The following is a 16,953-nucleotide window of genomic DNA, read 5'->3' on the forward strand; positions in this document are numbered from 1 at the left end:
CACCAGGAGCACGTCAATAAGCACCAGAGAGGAAGCTGTATATAGTTCTACTATTCTGCCACTCATTCAGATAGCTAGCTTCCTTAGTGAGCAATTACAAGCAATAGCCCCTACCTATTGTGCAGACATTGCGACTAGCATTGTTGTGAACCTTTTGGCTTCACCGAGACCTACAGTCCGACCAGCGGATACCTTCGACCGGCGAACCCTTTCAGAGGCAGGACTGCCTGTGGTTTCGTCACACCTAACAAGGTTTTAAAAAAGTGTCAAAGATACTCAAAGTATACTAGGAGCTAGTATCACCCAGATGATATAGTACGCACCGCAAGCTACAACATCTGCACAAATGGTTGTTATAACCCCTCTTTGATTCTAATGATCTTCGCTAGGCTCCTATATTACTGAGATATAAAGGGAGTACATTAGCCCATTTGGTATATAGCAAACTTCTAGAAAGCAGCAACAGTATCTAGGCTCTCTAAATGCCAAGCGCCCATCTAGCTATGTTAGCAGCAATACAAAAAATCGACCTCCTCAACAAACTATAACTGTCTTGCACCAGTTCTCAACCTTGGTGTGGCGCAGCTCATCCAGCACACCCAAGTTGATCCCTGTTTGCTGGATCGCCACAACAACAATGTCAAACGACTCTAGCACCTCCTTGTTCCAGTACTTCTCGTCCAACCGCGGCACGTTCGGCACCGCCGCCTGCTCGATAAGGGGATCGACAAACATAACGTCCACCTTGCCAGACTCAGCCAACGCCGACGCAAACTTAACCGCCGGCGAGTTGACAATCTGCGACTGCCCGGCCTTGAAGCCCATGCCCGCCACGAGTACCCGCGGACGAAGGTCAAGTGGCGCCCTGAACAGCACCGCCCTCCCCCCCAGCGACTCCAACAATCGGTTCGCAATCTCCTGCGGGCGCTGGTTCATCTTTTCGGTCGCCGCGCGCAAGAGGGGGAACTCGCTGTTGGAGAACAGATAGTACGGGTTAACGGGGATGCAATGGCCGCCGACGCCGAGCGAGGGGACGATAGGGAGATAGCCAAAGGGCTTTGTCGCCGCCGTGGCCGCGACCTCGAAGGGGTCGATGCCATGAGGGACGCACGCGTCCGCCATCTCGTTGGCGAAGGCGATGGCCATCATGCGCTGGCAGTTCTCGTAGAGCTTGGTCATCTCGGCCACCTCGGGTTTAGACACCTTGACGACGCGCTCAAACACCATGCTGTATAGCCGCACGACCCGGTCGAGCGAGCCGGGGACGAGGTCGTCCAGGCCCGAGACGACCTTGGGGATGGACCTGGCGGGGGGGCTGACGCGGCCGGGATCCACGCGCTCGGGGGACATGCCGACGAAGAGGCCCTGGGCGACAGCCAGGGGGCCGAGCAGCTCGCGGGTCATGCCGATGGCGACCGAGGATTCGATGACGACGGTGGACCCGGCGCGGGCGTTGCGCGAGACGGTGTTGATGGCGGAACGGAGGTGCGCGAGGTTGACTTCGCCGTCGGCCTGGACGAGGGTGGGGACCGAGACGAGGAAGTACGAGGCGTTCTGCAGGTCGGATTCGGACGTCGTGAAGGTGATCTTTCGGTCCGAGCCAGAGCTGAGGTGTTCTTTCTTGAGATACTCGATCCGCTTGGGGCTCACATCGTAGCCCACGACGGGGTAGTGCGAGGAGAAGACCTGGACGAGGTGCTCGCCGACGTAGCCGACGCCTATGACGGCGACGGTGGGACGGTGGGCCTCTCCCACGTCCAAGGAGGAGGCCGAGGAGGCATCTTCGTCCACCGAGGACGCGTTGGTGTTGTAGGAGGAGGGAGAGTTGCAGCCGGACCACTCCTCAAGGGAGTCGGCTCCGCTGTCGAGACTCGGGGAAGGGAATAGTGCTGCTGCCATTTTGTACGATATCGCGAGGTAGAGGTGTGGAAGGAAAAGAACATGCGCGACAAGCAGAGGCGAGGTCCGGGCAGGTAGCTTATGACCCTTTCCAAATTGAACGACCAGGATGGAAGACGGTGATGTCTTGGCGAGAACAAGAGAGAAGATAGCAGGTAGACCTTGTGAGGATGCAGGAAAAGATAGCCCTGAAGTTGAACACGGGCTGTCTGATATACAGGGGTGGGTGAGGGACTCTTTGAAGAGATCGAGCTTCACTCCTTCCGGATGATTCCTTCTGGACGGATTTCCGCCTCATCAGGCCCCGGGCGTTTCGGTGCTGGATTCTAGCACCTTGGTTCTAGCAGCCGGCGCCATCGTCGCATTGTGGACAAGCTGCGGTCATGGTGATGGCTGAACAATCTCCCACAGCTGAGATAGCGTAGAGCCAGCTCTCAGAGGGTCTAGACTATCGAGTACACTAGCACGTTCGCGCTGCCTAGAGCGGATGGGCGAAATGGCGGAGAATGCCGCCATCAGGGTTGCTCCCAGTATACTACCTTCGTACGTTTTCAGCATGTATGCGGATAGCTTACTGGAGCCATCTGACTCAGTCTCAGATCGCTAGCTTTGTCTTGGCAAGTCTTCAATCTTCATGCGCGGTTGTCACTGGCGTCAACACGTGTACTTGACACAGTAGGTACCCGCTGGCTCGGACTGCATTCGGAGGTGGGCCCCTTGTGGGATGCAACGCGCATGCAACAACAAGAGTGGTGATGATATCTTGATGTTGCGTCTACTTGACATGCAGGGTTGGAGGATATGGAGAGAGGTGGGGCCATGCACTAACCCCTAGACCGCGTCGAGACCCGACGTTCTAGGCCCTGCGTTTTTCAATCCATGTTTGTTTTCGCCTTCTGCTGTAGTCGCCATTCCCAGTGTTCTGGGTCCTATAGTAACGTTAATGTATGGTCTTGTTTCCTCTTTAGGTAACCTTTCTATATGTTTCTAGTATTATACCATTTCGAATGTTCTTTTCCACGGTCCCGGTCCTATATTCAGAAAGATAGGGCTCAACACTCATGAATATTGATTTATCCCAAGAAAATAGAACATTTAGCAATACTAAGATAGCCAATCTCTATTCATGCCTTATTTCTGTACGAAAATTGGTCGTTTTGATGTTGAGATTGGGATTTTGACGTTGACCCTGGCCCTCAAGTTGGGAACTAACGAACAAACCAGGGGTGGATTGTAGACCCGACGGGATGGGATGCTGGGGGTTCGCATGTGCCCCACCACCCCCAAGTACTGCACGAAGGTGGGGGGCTGAAATAACAGCAGTGGGTCCGGTACCGACAGGGTTATCCCGCTTGTACCTGCTTCCCTTCTCCCAACATTCCAACCAAGGCATCCAGTCCATACTGCAGTTACTTCAATATTTAGTTAGATCCCATCTGCCGCGATAACCGCCTGAATTCGGTCGGGCATGCTATGGACTAATTCTAAGAGCCAGTCTTCAGGCGCGTGGAAGAGGACCGCGTTTTGTTGGTGTTGGTGGGGTACAAAGAGAGACCTGACAACTACCCCCGTCGGTACCGGACCCACTGCTGTTATTTCAGCCCCCTACCTTCGTAAACAACTCAGAGCTTGTGCTCGATTGCCAAGAGTCTAGGGCACTTCGGTTGTAGTTGGCGTCCCAGCGAGTACCCACCCCTATCCCACGCCAACCTTTAAGGGCCCATAGTTCGGGACCCGACCAGTTTAAGTTCATTAGCTTTACCGTACGGCTGGCACTATTTCTTCTCGACTCTACAACAGTCATGGAGATCCCGTCTTTGACGGCGCCAGCAAGGCCAGGCTTTGCCTCTCGCACGCCGCCGATTTTCAGCTCGCTTCCTTTAGCTTCTTTCCATTTTGCCTTTTCCGAGGCTCTGTTTTACACACCTCTCACACTCTTTTGAAGCACTGTGTCGACGATCTCTCCTCCGTGTGATCTTCTCTCGTTTAGGCCTGCCCTGACCCTCGTTGAATTTCACCATCATTCCTTCAGTCACTCGCTTTACCCTATCATGCCTGTACAATATACAAAGTAATACCCTATTGTCAACGCCAGTCGTCGTGCACTCTGTCACGTCCTGGCAAAGCATCCCGTGGCGCCCCAACCCGACGACTCCCTACCTCAACGACAAGAGCTCTCATCCCAGTGGCACACACATGGAGATGGAGCACACTGACCGGGGTCGGGGTCGGCCGGTGTCGACTTCGACAGTGAGTTTATTTTGTCTTAATGGCTCGTAGTCGCATGCTCTAACAACAAGTGATATAGGCGAGGTCTCATCAGACGACTGGATCTCTCTCACCGAACCACAACCACGTCTATGCCGGCTCTGCTTCTGGCCGCCAGTCGAATGCCTCGCAGGCGACGTTCGTGTCGACCATCAGTCAAGAGAAGGAACAGCTGAAGTGGGATGCCGACAAGGAGCTCAAGCGCGCGTCTAAGACGCTCCTGAAGATGCAGAAGTGGAGTCTGTTTCTCGGCCTCCTCATAATCAACGGAGTCGTCATCTGGGTCGCCGTCCAGTATCCCCAAGCCTACTACTTCACCATCGTCCTCCTCAGCGCCAACACCGTCTTTCAGGTGTTTATGATCCTCTGCATCTGTGTCGTCGCCTTCTACACGCACATCCTCAGTCGACTTTGGCGCAAGAAGGCAGCGAAGCCAGAGACGCCCGAGTCCATCGTCTACCTCTTGCCCTGCTACAATGAGAACTTGGAGGAACTCACCCGGTCTCTCGACTCGCTGGTTGTCCAGAGGAACGTCGTCGAAAATCCCAAGTTCATCCTGGTCGTCGTCGATGGGAACGTCAAGGGCCCCGGCATGACCAAGACCACGCAGGAGTACTTGCTCCAGGACATCTTCGGCCCCGGCCACTTCCAGCGCTTCCGCAACGGATACCGCGCCCACGACGGCCTCCACATGTCGGTCGATGTCCAGCACGGCACCTTCAAGGGCATCCCGTACCTCTTTGTCGGCAAGGCCCAGAACATGGGAAAGCGCGACTCCCTCTGCTTCGCCCGGTCCTTCCTGTACCACTACAACCGCCGCAGCGAGAACACCGAAACCATCTTCAATAGGGAGCTTTTCGACTACATGGGCACTCTCCTCCTCCAGGCCGGACTGGAAAAGGTCGACCTGCTCGCTGGCATGGACGCCGACACCGTCTTTGACGAAGACTGCATCCACGAAATGCTCAAGGTCCTCCGCGATGACCCCAAGCTCGTCGCCGCCTGCGGTCACGTCTGCGTTGACTACGACGGCAGGCAGTGGGGCATCTGGTCCATGTACCAAGGTTTTGAGTACTCGCTCACCCAAGGCCTTCGCCGCACTTTCCAGTCGGTGGTCACGGGCAAGGTCAACTGCCTCCCCGGTTGTTGCCAGCTGATCAAGGTCTGCGAGGAGACCTTTGGTGATCTCATCCTGCGCGAGAAGTTCGGCTACTGCCCCAAGCCCAACGACCTCATGACCACCCAGATCATGGGCATCTACTCGGAGGATTCCATCCACGCCACCACGTTCTTCTCGCTCTTCCCCAAGACCCAGACCGCGCAGGCCCTCCGCGCCAAGGCTTACACCATCGTCCCGCAGAACTGGAAAGTTTTCCTGTCCCAGCGCAAGCGTTGGTCGCTGGGCTCGGTGTCGAACCAGTTCACCATGATCTTCCGTCCCGGTATTCTCTGGATCGAACGTCTCCTGTCCCTCGTCACGGTTGCCACCTGGGCCATCACCCCCTTCACCGTCGCCGCCATTGCCCACTTGATCATCGCCTTCGTCAGGCATGGTACGGATCTGTGGCACGACCCTCCGTTCCTCGGCCTGTTTACTTTGCTGGCTATTAAATATGTAAGTCGCTTTTTCGGTCTCAACATTCCTCGATCCCATCGTTAACACGTGCATTCTAGGTGTACTCATTTGCCATCTGCTTCTGGCTTTGCCGCAACACCGTTGAGCGCATCCAGTATGCCCTCGGCTACCTCATGCACATCATCGCGGGCCCTTTTGTCAACCTCTTCATCTTCCTCTACTCTATCTACTACTCGGACGACTTCAAGTGGGGCAAGACACGCGAGGTCATTGGGGACGAGGAGAATGGCCGCATGTGCCACCAGTGATTCTAACAATGCAGTGGCGAACTATTAGACTTAAGACTCGGACGGCACTGCGTCATGACCAAGCGACTTTGCGTTTGGCTTTTTGGTTACCTTACTGCTTTTTCGTGATTCTACTTCGGGTAACTACATATTCATGACTATGCATCAGCGGTAATTCAAGGGCCGGGTATTGAATCTACTTACACCATGGTCTTGTGTATAGATAGTTAGGAGATAAACAAAAAGATATAACTAAATCTTTCGCTTCAACCACTGTAGACGTGAGATTTTGGATATTCTGATCTCAACTGCCATGGTCCGAGTCTCCGAACTTTGGATTCTTTCTGAGAACATGTCGGTGATGTCATTTTGGAGACTCGGTGTGTGACAGTTGTTGGAAGGTGCAGCACACACCAGGGTTTCTGAGGATTTTCTGGGCACTGGCCAGGCCCTGGGAGAATGAACTCCTGTACCCAACTTACTGTGTACAATACCACCGCCAACCCACCTAAAAATCAACCACATTTTGGCTCGCTTCTTTCACAGTGGCGCACAACGAATCCTCCTTTTCTTCAGCTGCAGAATCGCCACCAGCCTTCAAAATCAGCCGCTACTACAGCCTGACCACCTCAAGAAACAGCCTCCCCTGAATACACTAGGCGGTGTGCTCCGCAACTCACAAACAATATGGCAACAACAGCATCCCCATCCCGCGTCAATGCGGTCTACTATCCATCATGGCGCGTCTACCGCGGCCTGACACCCTCGTCCATGGATCTGGGCCGCATCACCCACATCATTTACGCATTTCTCCGGTATGTCTGATCGCTCCGTCTCGTCTCATTCTCAGCTCGTCTCGTCTCATGACACTAACCCTCATCTTGCCCAAAGCGTAAACAAAGACGGCAGTCTCCGTGTTGGTCCCACCCCTCCGTCCCTCCCCAACTTCCATCATTGCCACCTAACATGAGCCCAGCACATCGACCGCTACGCCGACATGACCCTTCCAATCCCCTCTGAAAATGTGATGGGCGCCCTCGCGGCCCTCGCGCGCGTCAAGACCACACATCCCCACATCCGCACCCTTATCTCGATCGGCGGCGGCGCCGGGAGCGCTGAGTTCCCGTTTCTCGCTGCGGACCCCTCTGCGGTGGCCAGATTTACTGTGGAAACCAGGGCCTTTATTGAAAAGTGGAGTTTCGATGGTGTCGATCGTAAGTTTTTTTTTAGCTGACCAAGTCCCCAAACGGAAGCGCGGTACAGGTTGAACCCAGCTGACAGCGACAAAAGTGGACTGGGAACACCCCGCCAATCCCACCCAAGCATCGCACTACCTGGCGCTACTGCGATCGTTCCGCTACGCGCTCCCCGCGCCGCGCTACCTCCTCACCACGGCCCTGCCAACGGGGCAGTACATCCTCAAGCACCTAGACCTCGGCGGGCTCAACGACGTGGTCGACTACGTCAACCTCATGGCCTACGACTTCTTCGGGCCCTGGACCAAGACTGCAGGCCACCACGCGCAGCTGCACTGTCCCCCCGGCGGAGAGGGACCGGCAGCAGCAGGTAAATCAGCCGCGTCTGGCGTCGGGTTCTCAATCCAGAACGGCCTCGACCCTGCCAAGATTGTGCTGGGCATCCCGCTGTACGCGCGAACTTTCAAACTCGGCGTCCCCAACAACAGCAAAGAAGCTTGCGGCACGATTGAATACCGCGATTTACAGCGCGAGTGGGTCCAGAACGCGACCGTGTGTAAGCTTACGGGCGCGGCGAGCTATCTGTGTGAGAGGGAGGAGGGGACTCAGATGCTAGTGAGTTTTGATGTGCCTGAGACGTTGAGGATGAAGGCGGCGTATGTGAGGAGCAAGGGCCTAGGTGGGTTGTTTTACTGGACCGGGACGGGGGATAGGGATGGCGCGGAGGAGGGATTGGTTGGTGTTGGGTTTGCGGAGATGAGGAAGTGAAGTGGTCAGGTAGTAACTACCTAGGGTACACGTGTTGGGAAGGTTGAGAGGCAGGGTTGCGGTTTGGTCTGGGTCTGGTCGATTTACCTTGTTCTCAGGCTGGGCTGGCGGACGAGAAATTTGATGTCTCAATGACTCTGGAAAGGTCAGCTGGAAGACTGCCCTAGGTGAAAAAAAAAAAAAAAAAAAATAAAAAAGAATAAAAAGATAAAAAAAGAAAAAGAAATGTACGCCTCATCGCTGAATGTCGTGGATTCAAGTGGGATGCACAAGTCATCCGGCAAGCGGTCTAGTGCAGTCTAAAGTGCACACTAGTAGTATGAAGCGGAGATGCCAGCAGTGAAATACAACCAGGGTCCTATGACGTTACGGCCGAGAACGGGCGAATGCGTCTGATGAGCAAGTTTCCGTCGCTGGCGTTGTTAGTTTACGTGGTGTTACCTCACTAAGGTATGCTTTTAAGTCCGAGTCTAAATCATAGTCAAAGCGCTATGAGCAAAGGTACCACAGCTGCACCGACGGCCCTTGAGCCAAGTGTGTGTCCGAAGAGACCCAAAACGGCAATTGATGACCGTCGTAGGCCTTGGTGATTGGCTGAACAAGGCAGTGAACGGAGGTACCTGACCGATTGTATCGTGCCCGGGCCCAGCGCATTGGATCACGCTCGGCAATTCCCGTTCTGGGCCTTGACAGGCGGGATGCGGCTGGGGGCATCAGCGATCGATCGGGCTGGTGCTTGGCTTGCCTCGACCACGGTTGCCCCAATTGAGGGCTGAGACTTCCCACAACTGTTGCCGGGTTTTCTTTATGTCACCCGCCTTTAGCTTCTGGGCTCCGGGCCCGGGCAGGCATGTGAAGACGCTGCGTCGGGAATCCCGACTTGAGCTGAGTGTTAGCAATGTCGCCTTTTCCAATACTACCTATTGACAACACCGTCATTGGCCTCTTCGTTTTTACTAAAGTGAGCTATTGGCGGTGGTCGCTGCGAATAAAATAGAAGCGCCGCGCCAGGGGTGTTGCCGAGAAAGGTCTAGAGGGACTAGGCCCCAAATACGGTACACAGCAGTTATCTGGGCCATACTACTGTCACGTTGAGGGAAAAACCAGACAGCCTAGGCCGTGAGGCTCATAGCAGGTCACGTCTGACGGGCTTACTGTGTACACCTGTCTTTTCTCTTCGTAGGATCCCCTAAACCGCTTTTGACGATTCCTAAGGCCGCCAAGCCAGCTAAAGGTTGAACCATTGACTGGCCCTGTCGGTGATACTTACAAACCTTATCCCTAAACACCCTCCACAATGCCTGTGGGGAGTGGATGCCTCCAAAGTCCTTATCGGCCCATCTTCGCCTTGTGGTTTGGCATACCAGGAAACCGGAAATTTGTACAAAGGGGTTAGTCACACAGTTCGCGGGCAGTCAACGTCCACCTACATCGGTAGTGTAAGCATTCTTGTCGTAACGCGCTGCAGATGCACCTATAGAGACCTAGTCCATTCTAGCCGTCGATCCCTTGCCTGTTATACACGATGAAGTTGCTCTCGTGCAGCGTCCTTTCGTTTCTCACTGTGCTCGCCGTAGCGGCAACAGACTCGTGCAACTGCGGCTTCACCAGCACCGTCAACGACCAGAGCGTCCTTTTCACCGAGGCCTTCGAGACCGACTTCCGCCATGTCGCCGACCTGAAGCCCTCGGAATGGCGGCCGCAGATGTACAACAAGACGGCCGCGGCGTCGCACGGACCGTACGGCCGTCTGTATTCCAACGCCACCACGCTGCCCAACACCGTTGGCTCCGACGCCGGGCTGCAGCTCGTTGTGTCGTCGGCCATCGTCGACACCCTCGTCCCATGCGCCGAGGTCGCCGCGAAGCGCAGGGACTTCTTCTACGGCACGTATCGCGTCGGTATGAAGCTGTCCAACGAGTCGGGCACCTGCGCTGCGTTTTACTGGGTAGGTCTTGTTGTTTTTCTTTGTTACCTTCTTTCTTTTCTGTTCCGGGCGATGTGCTAAAAGTACGTTATCTATGATAGTACTTCAACGACACGCAAGAAATCGACATAGAGTTCCTCTCCAAAGACTTCAACCCCTCCAACAACTCGTACCCGGTCAACATCGTCCTGCACAGCCCTCTCTCGCTCGCCACCGGCTTCGACGCCGTTAAGGCCGGCACCTGGACCGTCGCCTACCTCCCGTTCAACCCCGCCGAGGGCTTCCACGAGTACCGCTTCGACTTTGTGCAGGCCGCCGTCTACTTTTACGCCGACGGCACGTACCTGGCCGAGATGAAGGGACTCGCCGTCCCCACGACGGGCGGAAAGCTGCTGCTCGCACACTGGTCGAACGGGAAGGCCGCTTGGTCAGGCGGCCCGCCGAAGCAGGATTCCGTCATGACGGTGCAGTACGTCAAGGCGTACTTCAACTCCTCGGAGCCGGGCGTAGTAGAGGCAGCGCAGGATAGGTGTGACGCCCATGGCATGACTTGTGCCATTCCGGGGATGACCGAGGCTAAGGATCTGGACTCGGGCGCGGCCTTCTTCAACCTGACGAGCGCGAATGGAGGCAGTGGAAGTGCCGGCGGGAGTGGCTCTGGCGAGTCGACCTCGACCTCGCGGAGTGGTGGTGGAGAGAACTCGCGCTCAACTAGGGGATTAGGGTCGTTGTTAACTGCGTCGCTGATGGCTGGGTTTCTTCTCTCGTTGTAGTCTAGCTTTGCACCTATTATACAATCTACATGCCAGCCTTTTCTTCATGACTGGCAACCACCAGTTGTGGTAGTTAGCTCGCTTCCTCGCGTCTCGCCAGTTCTTCGGAATAGAGGGCTGCTCCATAACGCGAATATCTCGCTCAACGGTCGCCGGGGTAGCTGCGAAGACCACAGACTCGATATATCGCGTGTTGTCAAGATGTGCCGAGAAGAATGCTTGAGCCGGCAGTTCTCCGCTGTTCAATTTGCCATAGAATCCTGGTTCGTTCGGGTCGCCATATTTAGACTTCTTGGTGCGCTTGGGTCCTCCCCCCACTACTTCCTCGGGGACAGCCACTTGCTCTTGCATTTGCGGTGAATGCGTAGAGTACTGCGCAAACGAGTGATCTCGCGGAATAGGCGCTTCGTCATGGATCTCCTCCATATCGTCGTCATCAAATAGAAAGGCGGGTTCGTTGTCCAACAGTGGTGTCGGTGGCGGTGAGAGCCGTTGGCGCTCTGGGGTCGCTATCGGGATCGATTTCGGTGTAAGTAAGGCGGTCTCTGCTTGTTGTTGCGGGAGGACACTCGGCTCTTCGTGCTCTGTGGCATGCATCACGAGTTCAACATTCGGGTCAGCCGTTGACGACAACGTTGACTGTGATGCGGTTGAAGAACTCGCCGTATCATCTTCCACGGTTGCGGTCGTTGATGACTTCGTTGTGGTCTCTGTGGTTGAGTCTGGAGGAGGCGCAAACGCGACCTTCTTCCTCCTCGGTTGAACCACACGGTAAGACTCCATGACTCTCTGCTCATCTTCCTCGACTGTAGAGTCGCCGAACACAGCTTCGTACTCGGGGTCGTCTAAGGCATCGTCGTCTAGCTTGTAGTCTTCTCCTTCGTTGAACTTGACCGCCCTGACGCGCACGATCTCGTTAGTGCTAGGATTCCACATCCAATAGATCTTGCCGCGCAAGTCAACATAACCAATGAGCCTGCCCTTGAGTGCGCGTGGGCGGAACTTGTCGCTCTTATCGCGGTTGTGCGGTTTGACGTAGTAGTATGCATGGCACCAGTAAGTGCGTAATTGCTTGATGTGCGGCTTCCTTGGCGTCTTCTAGCATGCCCATCGCAGTGGCGAACATCTCATGGGGGCCCTCGTTCCCTGGATTCGCTTTGGTCGGAAGGAGATTCGTAATCATGACGGTCGTGTCAACGACGGATGGCCACAGCTTCTTCGGGATGTTGTACGCAATCATCGTGACTCTGGCGTTCTCGGTGATGATGGCAGCAGCGCGTTCAATCTTGCCGTTCTGCCACGGGATCTCTGGCGTGGTCTTCCAAATGGCGATGCCCCGGGCGTCGGCGAACACGGATAACTTGCTGTCTTGAAACTCCTTCGACGACTGGCCGAATTTGGTGCCGCGGTCGATGCCTAGGATTTGGGGCCATCTACTGGCAACATTGCAGACTTGAATAAACCACTCCTTGAGGCGCTCGAACATCTCCCCTTTGGTCTTGCCGTATTTGACCCAGTGGTAGCTAGACCACACGTCGATGATATGCATTGCGGACTTATAGCCAAGGTGACCACGATCCTTGTATGATGTCGTGTCCATGCGGACGAAATGGAAAGGGCGTGTTGCCTCAGTGGGAGCCCTCTTACCGAGCTCGTCAGTTGCCTTGCCCATGACGCAGGGCTCGCAAAAGTGGAAGTCGTCTTTCGTGATAGTGATGCCTGCGTCCTTGCATGCAGCTTCCACCATGTTCTTGCCTGCATGCATAAGGCGACGGTGCATGACGCGGTAGTTGATCGATGCGAGCACGGCAGCGTTGACAGAGTCTGCCTGTGCCACCTGCTTCCCAGAGTCGTCGGGACCGCGTTGTTGAGGATGAAGACATCGCCAACGCGTTCCAGTTTCGTGATGACTTGGCCCGAATCCTCCCGGTACAGTATGTTGTTCCTCTGGTCCCAGTAAATACCCTCATCCATGAGCTTGCCAGTGCAGAGAAGGTTGGCTGATGACTTGGGGTAGTACAGGGCGTTCCTCAGCTCAACGGTGACCTCCGCGCCGTCACTCAAGCGGGTCTTATAAGCACCTACCCCAATCTCAGAGGCCATCGTGACGCCGTCTGAGGAAGAGAGGTAGTATTCCGGTTTCGCGAGCTTGTGGATTTCCGTGAACCACTTGAGGTCGTTGAACACGGTGTCTGCAGCGGCTGAGTCGTAGTAAATGACGTCTCGCATTGCCTTACGGACCTGTTGGACTTCGGAGTCCAGTACTAGTGCTGGGTCCGGGGGCACTCCTGAAAATGCGGCTGCAGTGCCATGAAGTTCGTGGAGTGCAGGAGATGCATCGCACGCGCTGTCGAGTTGGCTGGGTTAGCCAAGCCAGAGTTCTGGTGAACCAGAGCGGTTGACGACGTCGTCGTGGTATTGGCCTCCCTGGCGCTCTTCTTCTCCAAGTACTGTGTCTTGTATTTCCAGCTGTCTGGAGCCTTCTCGGGGTTGCAGACCCAACAAGGACCAGCCGGGTTGTGATGATAACCGCAAGTACTGCAGTGGTGAACCTCCCACTTGAAGTACTTGCCGCATTGGGAGCACTTCTTGTCGCCAAACTGTTTGATTCGGTCTGCGCGTGGCTGTTCTTCAGTCTTTCTACCCTCCTCGGCAGTGTCGGACGACGACGAGGGGGTGGTTGTGTCGTCCTTCTTCTTGCCAGGGGCGCCAACACTCACTGTGACCATGGCCTTCTTCGCAGAGTCACGGTCCACGCAAGTCTCCGTCATATCCTTGACGAGATCCTCCCACGACAGGGTCTCGTCCTCCATCTTCTTTTTGTTCCGATCGAAGAGCTCGGGGTAACTCTCCTTGATGGCAGAGAGGACAGTGTAGACGTCAGTCTCAAGAGGGTGCGCAATGCCAATGTTCCTCAGGCGCTGGCGAATGGTGCAGACGCGGTTGATGTACGCGTCCATGGAGTCGTACTTAGATGGCTTGAGCTCGAAGAATTCCTTGATGAGCAATTGGGTCGTGTGGACTGTACCATGTTGAAATGCCTCGAAAACCTTCAGGTAGGTCTGACGCGGGTTAACATCTTCTGGCTTCAAGCCAATGCGTGTCATGCGTGACCAGATCGTGCCCTTCTTTAACGAAGCTGTCATGAGCTTGAAGATGTCTGCACGGTCGGCGTTCCACTTGCTGACTTCGTCAGTGATGTCGTCCTCCTCATGGGTCGGCTCAGGCTTGGGAATGTCGCTCTCGAGATACTTGAACAAGCCATACTGGACCAGCGCGGTGCGCAACTGCAAGTCCCAGTTCTCGAGGTCAGCGTCGCTCATGATGACGGGAAGGGTCACGAAGACGCGCTTCTCCACCATCGCGTTGTTGTTCGTTGCCTTCACGAGCTTCTGCACTGCCGCCAAGTGTTCCAATTCCTGGAGACGCATGCGCTCCTCCATCATTTCCTTCTCCTTGAGCAGAGCGCGCTCATGCTTCATGCTCTCCTTCTCGTGCACCAGCTGCTTCTCATGGAGGTCAGCCAGCAGTGTCATGATGGCCGTCTGGTCTCCCAGTTGGCCAGTGCGGTCCGTGAGGTTCGTAAGGCGGGTAGTGAAAGGGTTCTCGGGGTTAGGATCTTCTTGGAATTCGGAGCTGACGTGAGTGTCTTCGTCCTCCTGACGGCGCTCGGGTTCCTTGCCAAGGTTGGCTCCGGCGCGGTTGAGCTCGCCGTCCACGATGTCGACCAACGGAGTATTCTGCATGTCAAGCATGTCTTCTTCGTCACCAAGGTAGATGCTACGGCGCGAGGGCCCAGCTCGGGCGGACTCTCTAGCCATTGTGTCGTTCACTGCTTCCTGACCGCTGCGATTTATCCCTCGTTTGTGATTGCGCCCCTACTTGCTGGTGGCATCTTTACCGGATACGGTTAGCCTTTCTTTATATAGCTAAAGGCCACGATCCAATTAATGCAGTCGGTACATCTTGGTTCCTACAACTTTGGCCTGCCCACTCTCATTAAAATCACGCAGGACGGTAACAACCTTATCATGACCACCATGCAACGCACCTACCTCGCCTTCCAACACAACTGCCGTCTGTCAACCCTGCAAGCCACAGTGACGGCGATCAAGACGGTCGCGTCGCTCGAGGAGCCCAACCGAAGCCTCTTCAAGCAGGCCAAGGACGACGACCACGTTGTGATCACCGATTCCACCATCTTCCACCCGCAGGGCGGCGGTCAGCCCTCGGATGTCGGCCACATGACGAGCGGGGCCGGCGCCCGGTTCGATGTGCACATGGTGCGCATGAGCGCGGCTGCGCAGGGCGAGGTGCTGCATTTCGGGCGCTTCGCGGATGCGGATGCGGATGCGGCGTCCGTCTTCCGGCCCGGCGAGACGGTCACGCAGGTTATCGATGCGGAGAAGCGCCTGCTGTATTCACGGTACCATACCGCGGGCCATGTATTGGGCGCTGCCGTGCGGCATCTGGTGGAGAAGGAGGTTGCGGGTTTCGATGAGACCAAGGCGTCGCATTTTCCGGACTCGGCGTCGTGCGAGTTCCAGGGGTTGATCGACTCGAAGTGGAAGGATGCGATCCAGCAGAGAGTCGATGAGTATGTCGAGAAGGACATGGCTGTGGAGATCGACTGGTGGGACGAGGACGATTTCAGGGCGAACGGAATGGAGCGGCTGATACCAGACCGAGCGGCTCTGGGCATGGCCGACGGGGAGAAGTTCAGAGTCGTGAAGATCGTGGGGGCTGAGACCTATCCTTGCGGCGGCACCCATGTCCAGAGCACCCGGCAATGTGGCAGGACAATGGTCAAGAAGATCAGCCGGGCCAAGGGGACGAGCAGGGTGGGATACTTCTTGCCCTGAGCGACCTTATCCGCGGTCTCGTTGCCAATCAGAACGGACTTCGCCAAAAATACAGGATACAGCTTGGTCTAGCCAACGACAAACATATCTGCAGCATCAGACACATTATTTAATTGCGATTATACACGGGCATGTACGGATGTACATACCATTCCGGAGTTCTCCGGTGTGGTACAGAGAGAGACAATCCGTAAGCAGGGGTTGAAGGGACCTGGACGGCACGGTGCATGGCACACCTCCAGGCTGGCATTCAAGGCATTTTGAGGGCACCGACCTGGCTCTCAGAACTTCAACCAGAGAACCACCAATCACCACAAAATACAACCACATTTCAACTGTCTTCTTGAGCGTGCTGCATGCATGGCGCCGTACGACTGGCCAGGGCACCAAGACGCCCCAACAGCAATGTATTACATTTATAGTACGAACCGGGACGATAGCTCCATCACGCAGCCATTGGTTTGATCGTAGCCGAGGACGAGGGGGCGTATGGGTTCTTAGCTGCCGACCCTACCCGGCCGCCAAACTCATAACATAAGGGCCTCCTCGACAGTTTCTTCGTCGCTATTGGATACCGGTCCCCCCCTCATGCTGCATTCAGTCCCCCCAACTCCTCTGCCCATTTTAAGCATGGACTACCTAAACCCGTACTTCGCACTGTCCCTCCAAAGTGTGTGTATGTCTTCTCGATTACCACTGCTATCCAGCTCCCCAGATCTCCTCGTCTCGACTTGCCAGTTCATCGTGACGATCCTCGTAGATTTCGACCGTGTATGCAGTCGTTGCAAGATTCTTAGGTTCTACGATGCAGCTTGGGGGGTTTGAAAGCGTCTGGAGCTACGACGGCGAGCCAGAGCTGAAGTTCAACGAGAATAACTGCCAACGAGAATTTAGGCTGGAGTATGAACTCGAGGACCAGTATCCCGAACTGCCAACCCTGAGCAGCTCCTCCGCCGGAGGATGCGAACCCTGCGTCTTTATTATGACGGCGATCCTTTCAAATGTCTGCCGGCAAAAGTTCGACTGGTTCATGGGACCCGGGAGTGCCTTTGGCTTGACCATACGGCTGAGTTATTGGTGGCATGGCTTCGCTGAGGATGGGCTGAAGCATCAAGGGCTTAGCCTGCTCGATATTGAACTGTCTTAGGTATGCTTCGGTGAGTTGGACTTGCGAGTGCTGCCCGAGAACCCCCTATTGAATAACTCTCGTTAACCGACGGAGAGGGCGACGAGGAGGAGTTCCAGGTCGGCGAAGTTCGACAGTTAGACTTGGACCGGGAGGACCTCTACAACGAGTGGAGAGAGCTGATGAACAATCTGGCTTAGCGTAACCTCACAGAGTCACAAAGGCGACCGATCTTTGCCCCGCCTCGTCAGGGTTGGCGAGGTGGTTCAAG

General features: G+C 55.4%; 7 protein-coding genes across 7 annotated transcripts; 5 read left to right on the forward strand and 2 right to left on the reverse strand.

The window, feature by feature from the left end:
* Nucleotides 1-534: 534 nt before the first annotated feature.
* Nucleotides 535-2,047, reverse strand: B0T15DRAFT_568584 (nucleotide sugar dehydrogenase; the record flags this gene model as incomplete). Its single annotated transcript, XM_062870773.1, has 1 exon — nucleotides 535-2,047. Exon 1 carries the CDS (start codon nucleotides 1,897-1,899, stop codon nucleotides 535-537), a length of 1,365 nt encoding a protein of 454 aa, XP_062720715.1. The 5' UTR covers nucleotides 1,900-2,047.
* A 1,571-nt stretch (nucleotides 2,048-3,618) lies between these two features.
* B0T15DRAFT_437691 (chitin synthase) lies at nucleotides 3,619-6,264 on the forward strand. The gene is made up of 3 exons (XM_062865854.1): nucleotides 3,619-4,149; nucleotides 4,208-5,782; nucleotides 5,842-6,264. Exons 1-3 carry the CDS (start codon nucleotides 4,096-4,098, stop codon nucleotides 6,049-6,051), a joined length of 1,839 nt encoding a protein of 612 aa, XP_062720716.1. The 5' UTR covers nucleotides 3,619-4,095; the 3' UTR covers nucleotides 6,052-6,264.
* Nucleotides 6,265-6,513: 249 nt separating this feature from the next.
* On the forward strand, nucleotides 6,514-8,164 carry B0T15DRAFT_504092 (glycoside hydrolase superfamily). The gene is made up of 4 exons (XM_062867486.1): nucleotides 6,514-6,845; nucleotides 6,922-6,946; nucleotides 7,007-7,244; nucleotides 7,321-8,164. The coding sequence occupies exons 1-4, from the start codon at nucleotides 6,718-6,720 to the stop codon at nucleotides 7,992-7,994; spliced, it is 1,065 nt and encodes a 354-aa protein (XP_062720717.1). The 5' UTR covers nucleotides 6,514-6,717; the 3' UTR covers nucleotides 7,995-8,164.
* A 1,355-nt stretch (nucleotides 8,165-9,519) lies between these two features.
* On the forward strand, nucleotides 9,520-10,694 carry B0T15DRAFT_400662 (glycoside hydrolase, family 16; the record flags this gene model as incomplete). The annotated part of the gene is made up of 2 exons (XM_062865075.1): nucleotides 9,520-9,942; nucleotides 10,023-10,694. The coding sequence occupies 2 exons, from the start codon at nucleotides 9,520-9,522 to the stop codon at nucleotides 10,692-10,694; spliced, it is 1,095 nt and encodes a 364-aa protein (XP_062720718.1).
* Nucleotides 10,695-12,144: 1,450 nt separating this feature from the next.
* B0T15DRAFT_364483 (uncharacterized protein) lies at nucleotides 12,145-12,384 on the reverse strand (the record flags this gene model as incomplete). Its single annotated transcript, XM_062864167.1, has 1 exon — nucleotides 12,145-12,384. A coding segment is annotated over one exon (240 nt), but the record flags the coding sequence as incomplete, so codon positions are not given.
* Nucleotides 12,385-13,971: 1,587 nt separating this feature from the next.
* On the forward strand, nucleotides 13,972-14,533 carry B0T15DRAFT_538120 (uncharacterized protein). Its single transcript, XM_062869665.1, has one exon. It carries the CDS (start codon nucleotides 14,016-14,018, stop codon nucleotides 14,337-14,339), a length of 324 nt encoding a protein of 107 aa, XP_062720720.1. The 5' UTR covers nucleotides 13,972-14,015; the 3' UTR covers nucleotides 14,340-14,533.
* A 36-nt stretch (nucleotides 14,534-14,569) lies between these two features.
* B0T15DRAFT_538121 (Threonyl/alanyl tRNA synthetase) lies at nucleotides 14,570-15,939 on the forward strand. Its single transcript, XM_062869666.1, has one exon. The coding sequence runs from the start codon at nucleotides 14,645-14,647 to the stop codon at nucleotides 15,554-15,556; it is 912 nt and encodes a 303-aa protein (XP_062720721.1). The 5' UTR covers nucleotides 14,570-14,644; the 3' UTR covers nucleotides 15,557-15,939.
* Nucleotides 15,940-16,953: the final 1,014 nt, after the last annotated feature.

This window comes from Chaetomium strumarium (assembly GCF_033439665.1).
Source record: "Chaetomium strumarium strain CBS 333.67 chromosome Unknown B0T15scaffold_5, whole genome shotgun sequence".
NCBI classification, from domain to species: domain Eukaryota; kingdom Fungi; phylum Ascomycota; class Sordariomycetes; order Sordariales; family Chaetomiaceae; genus Chaetomium; species Chaetomium strumarium.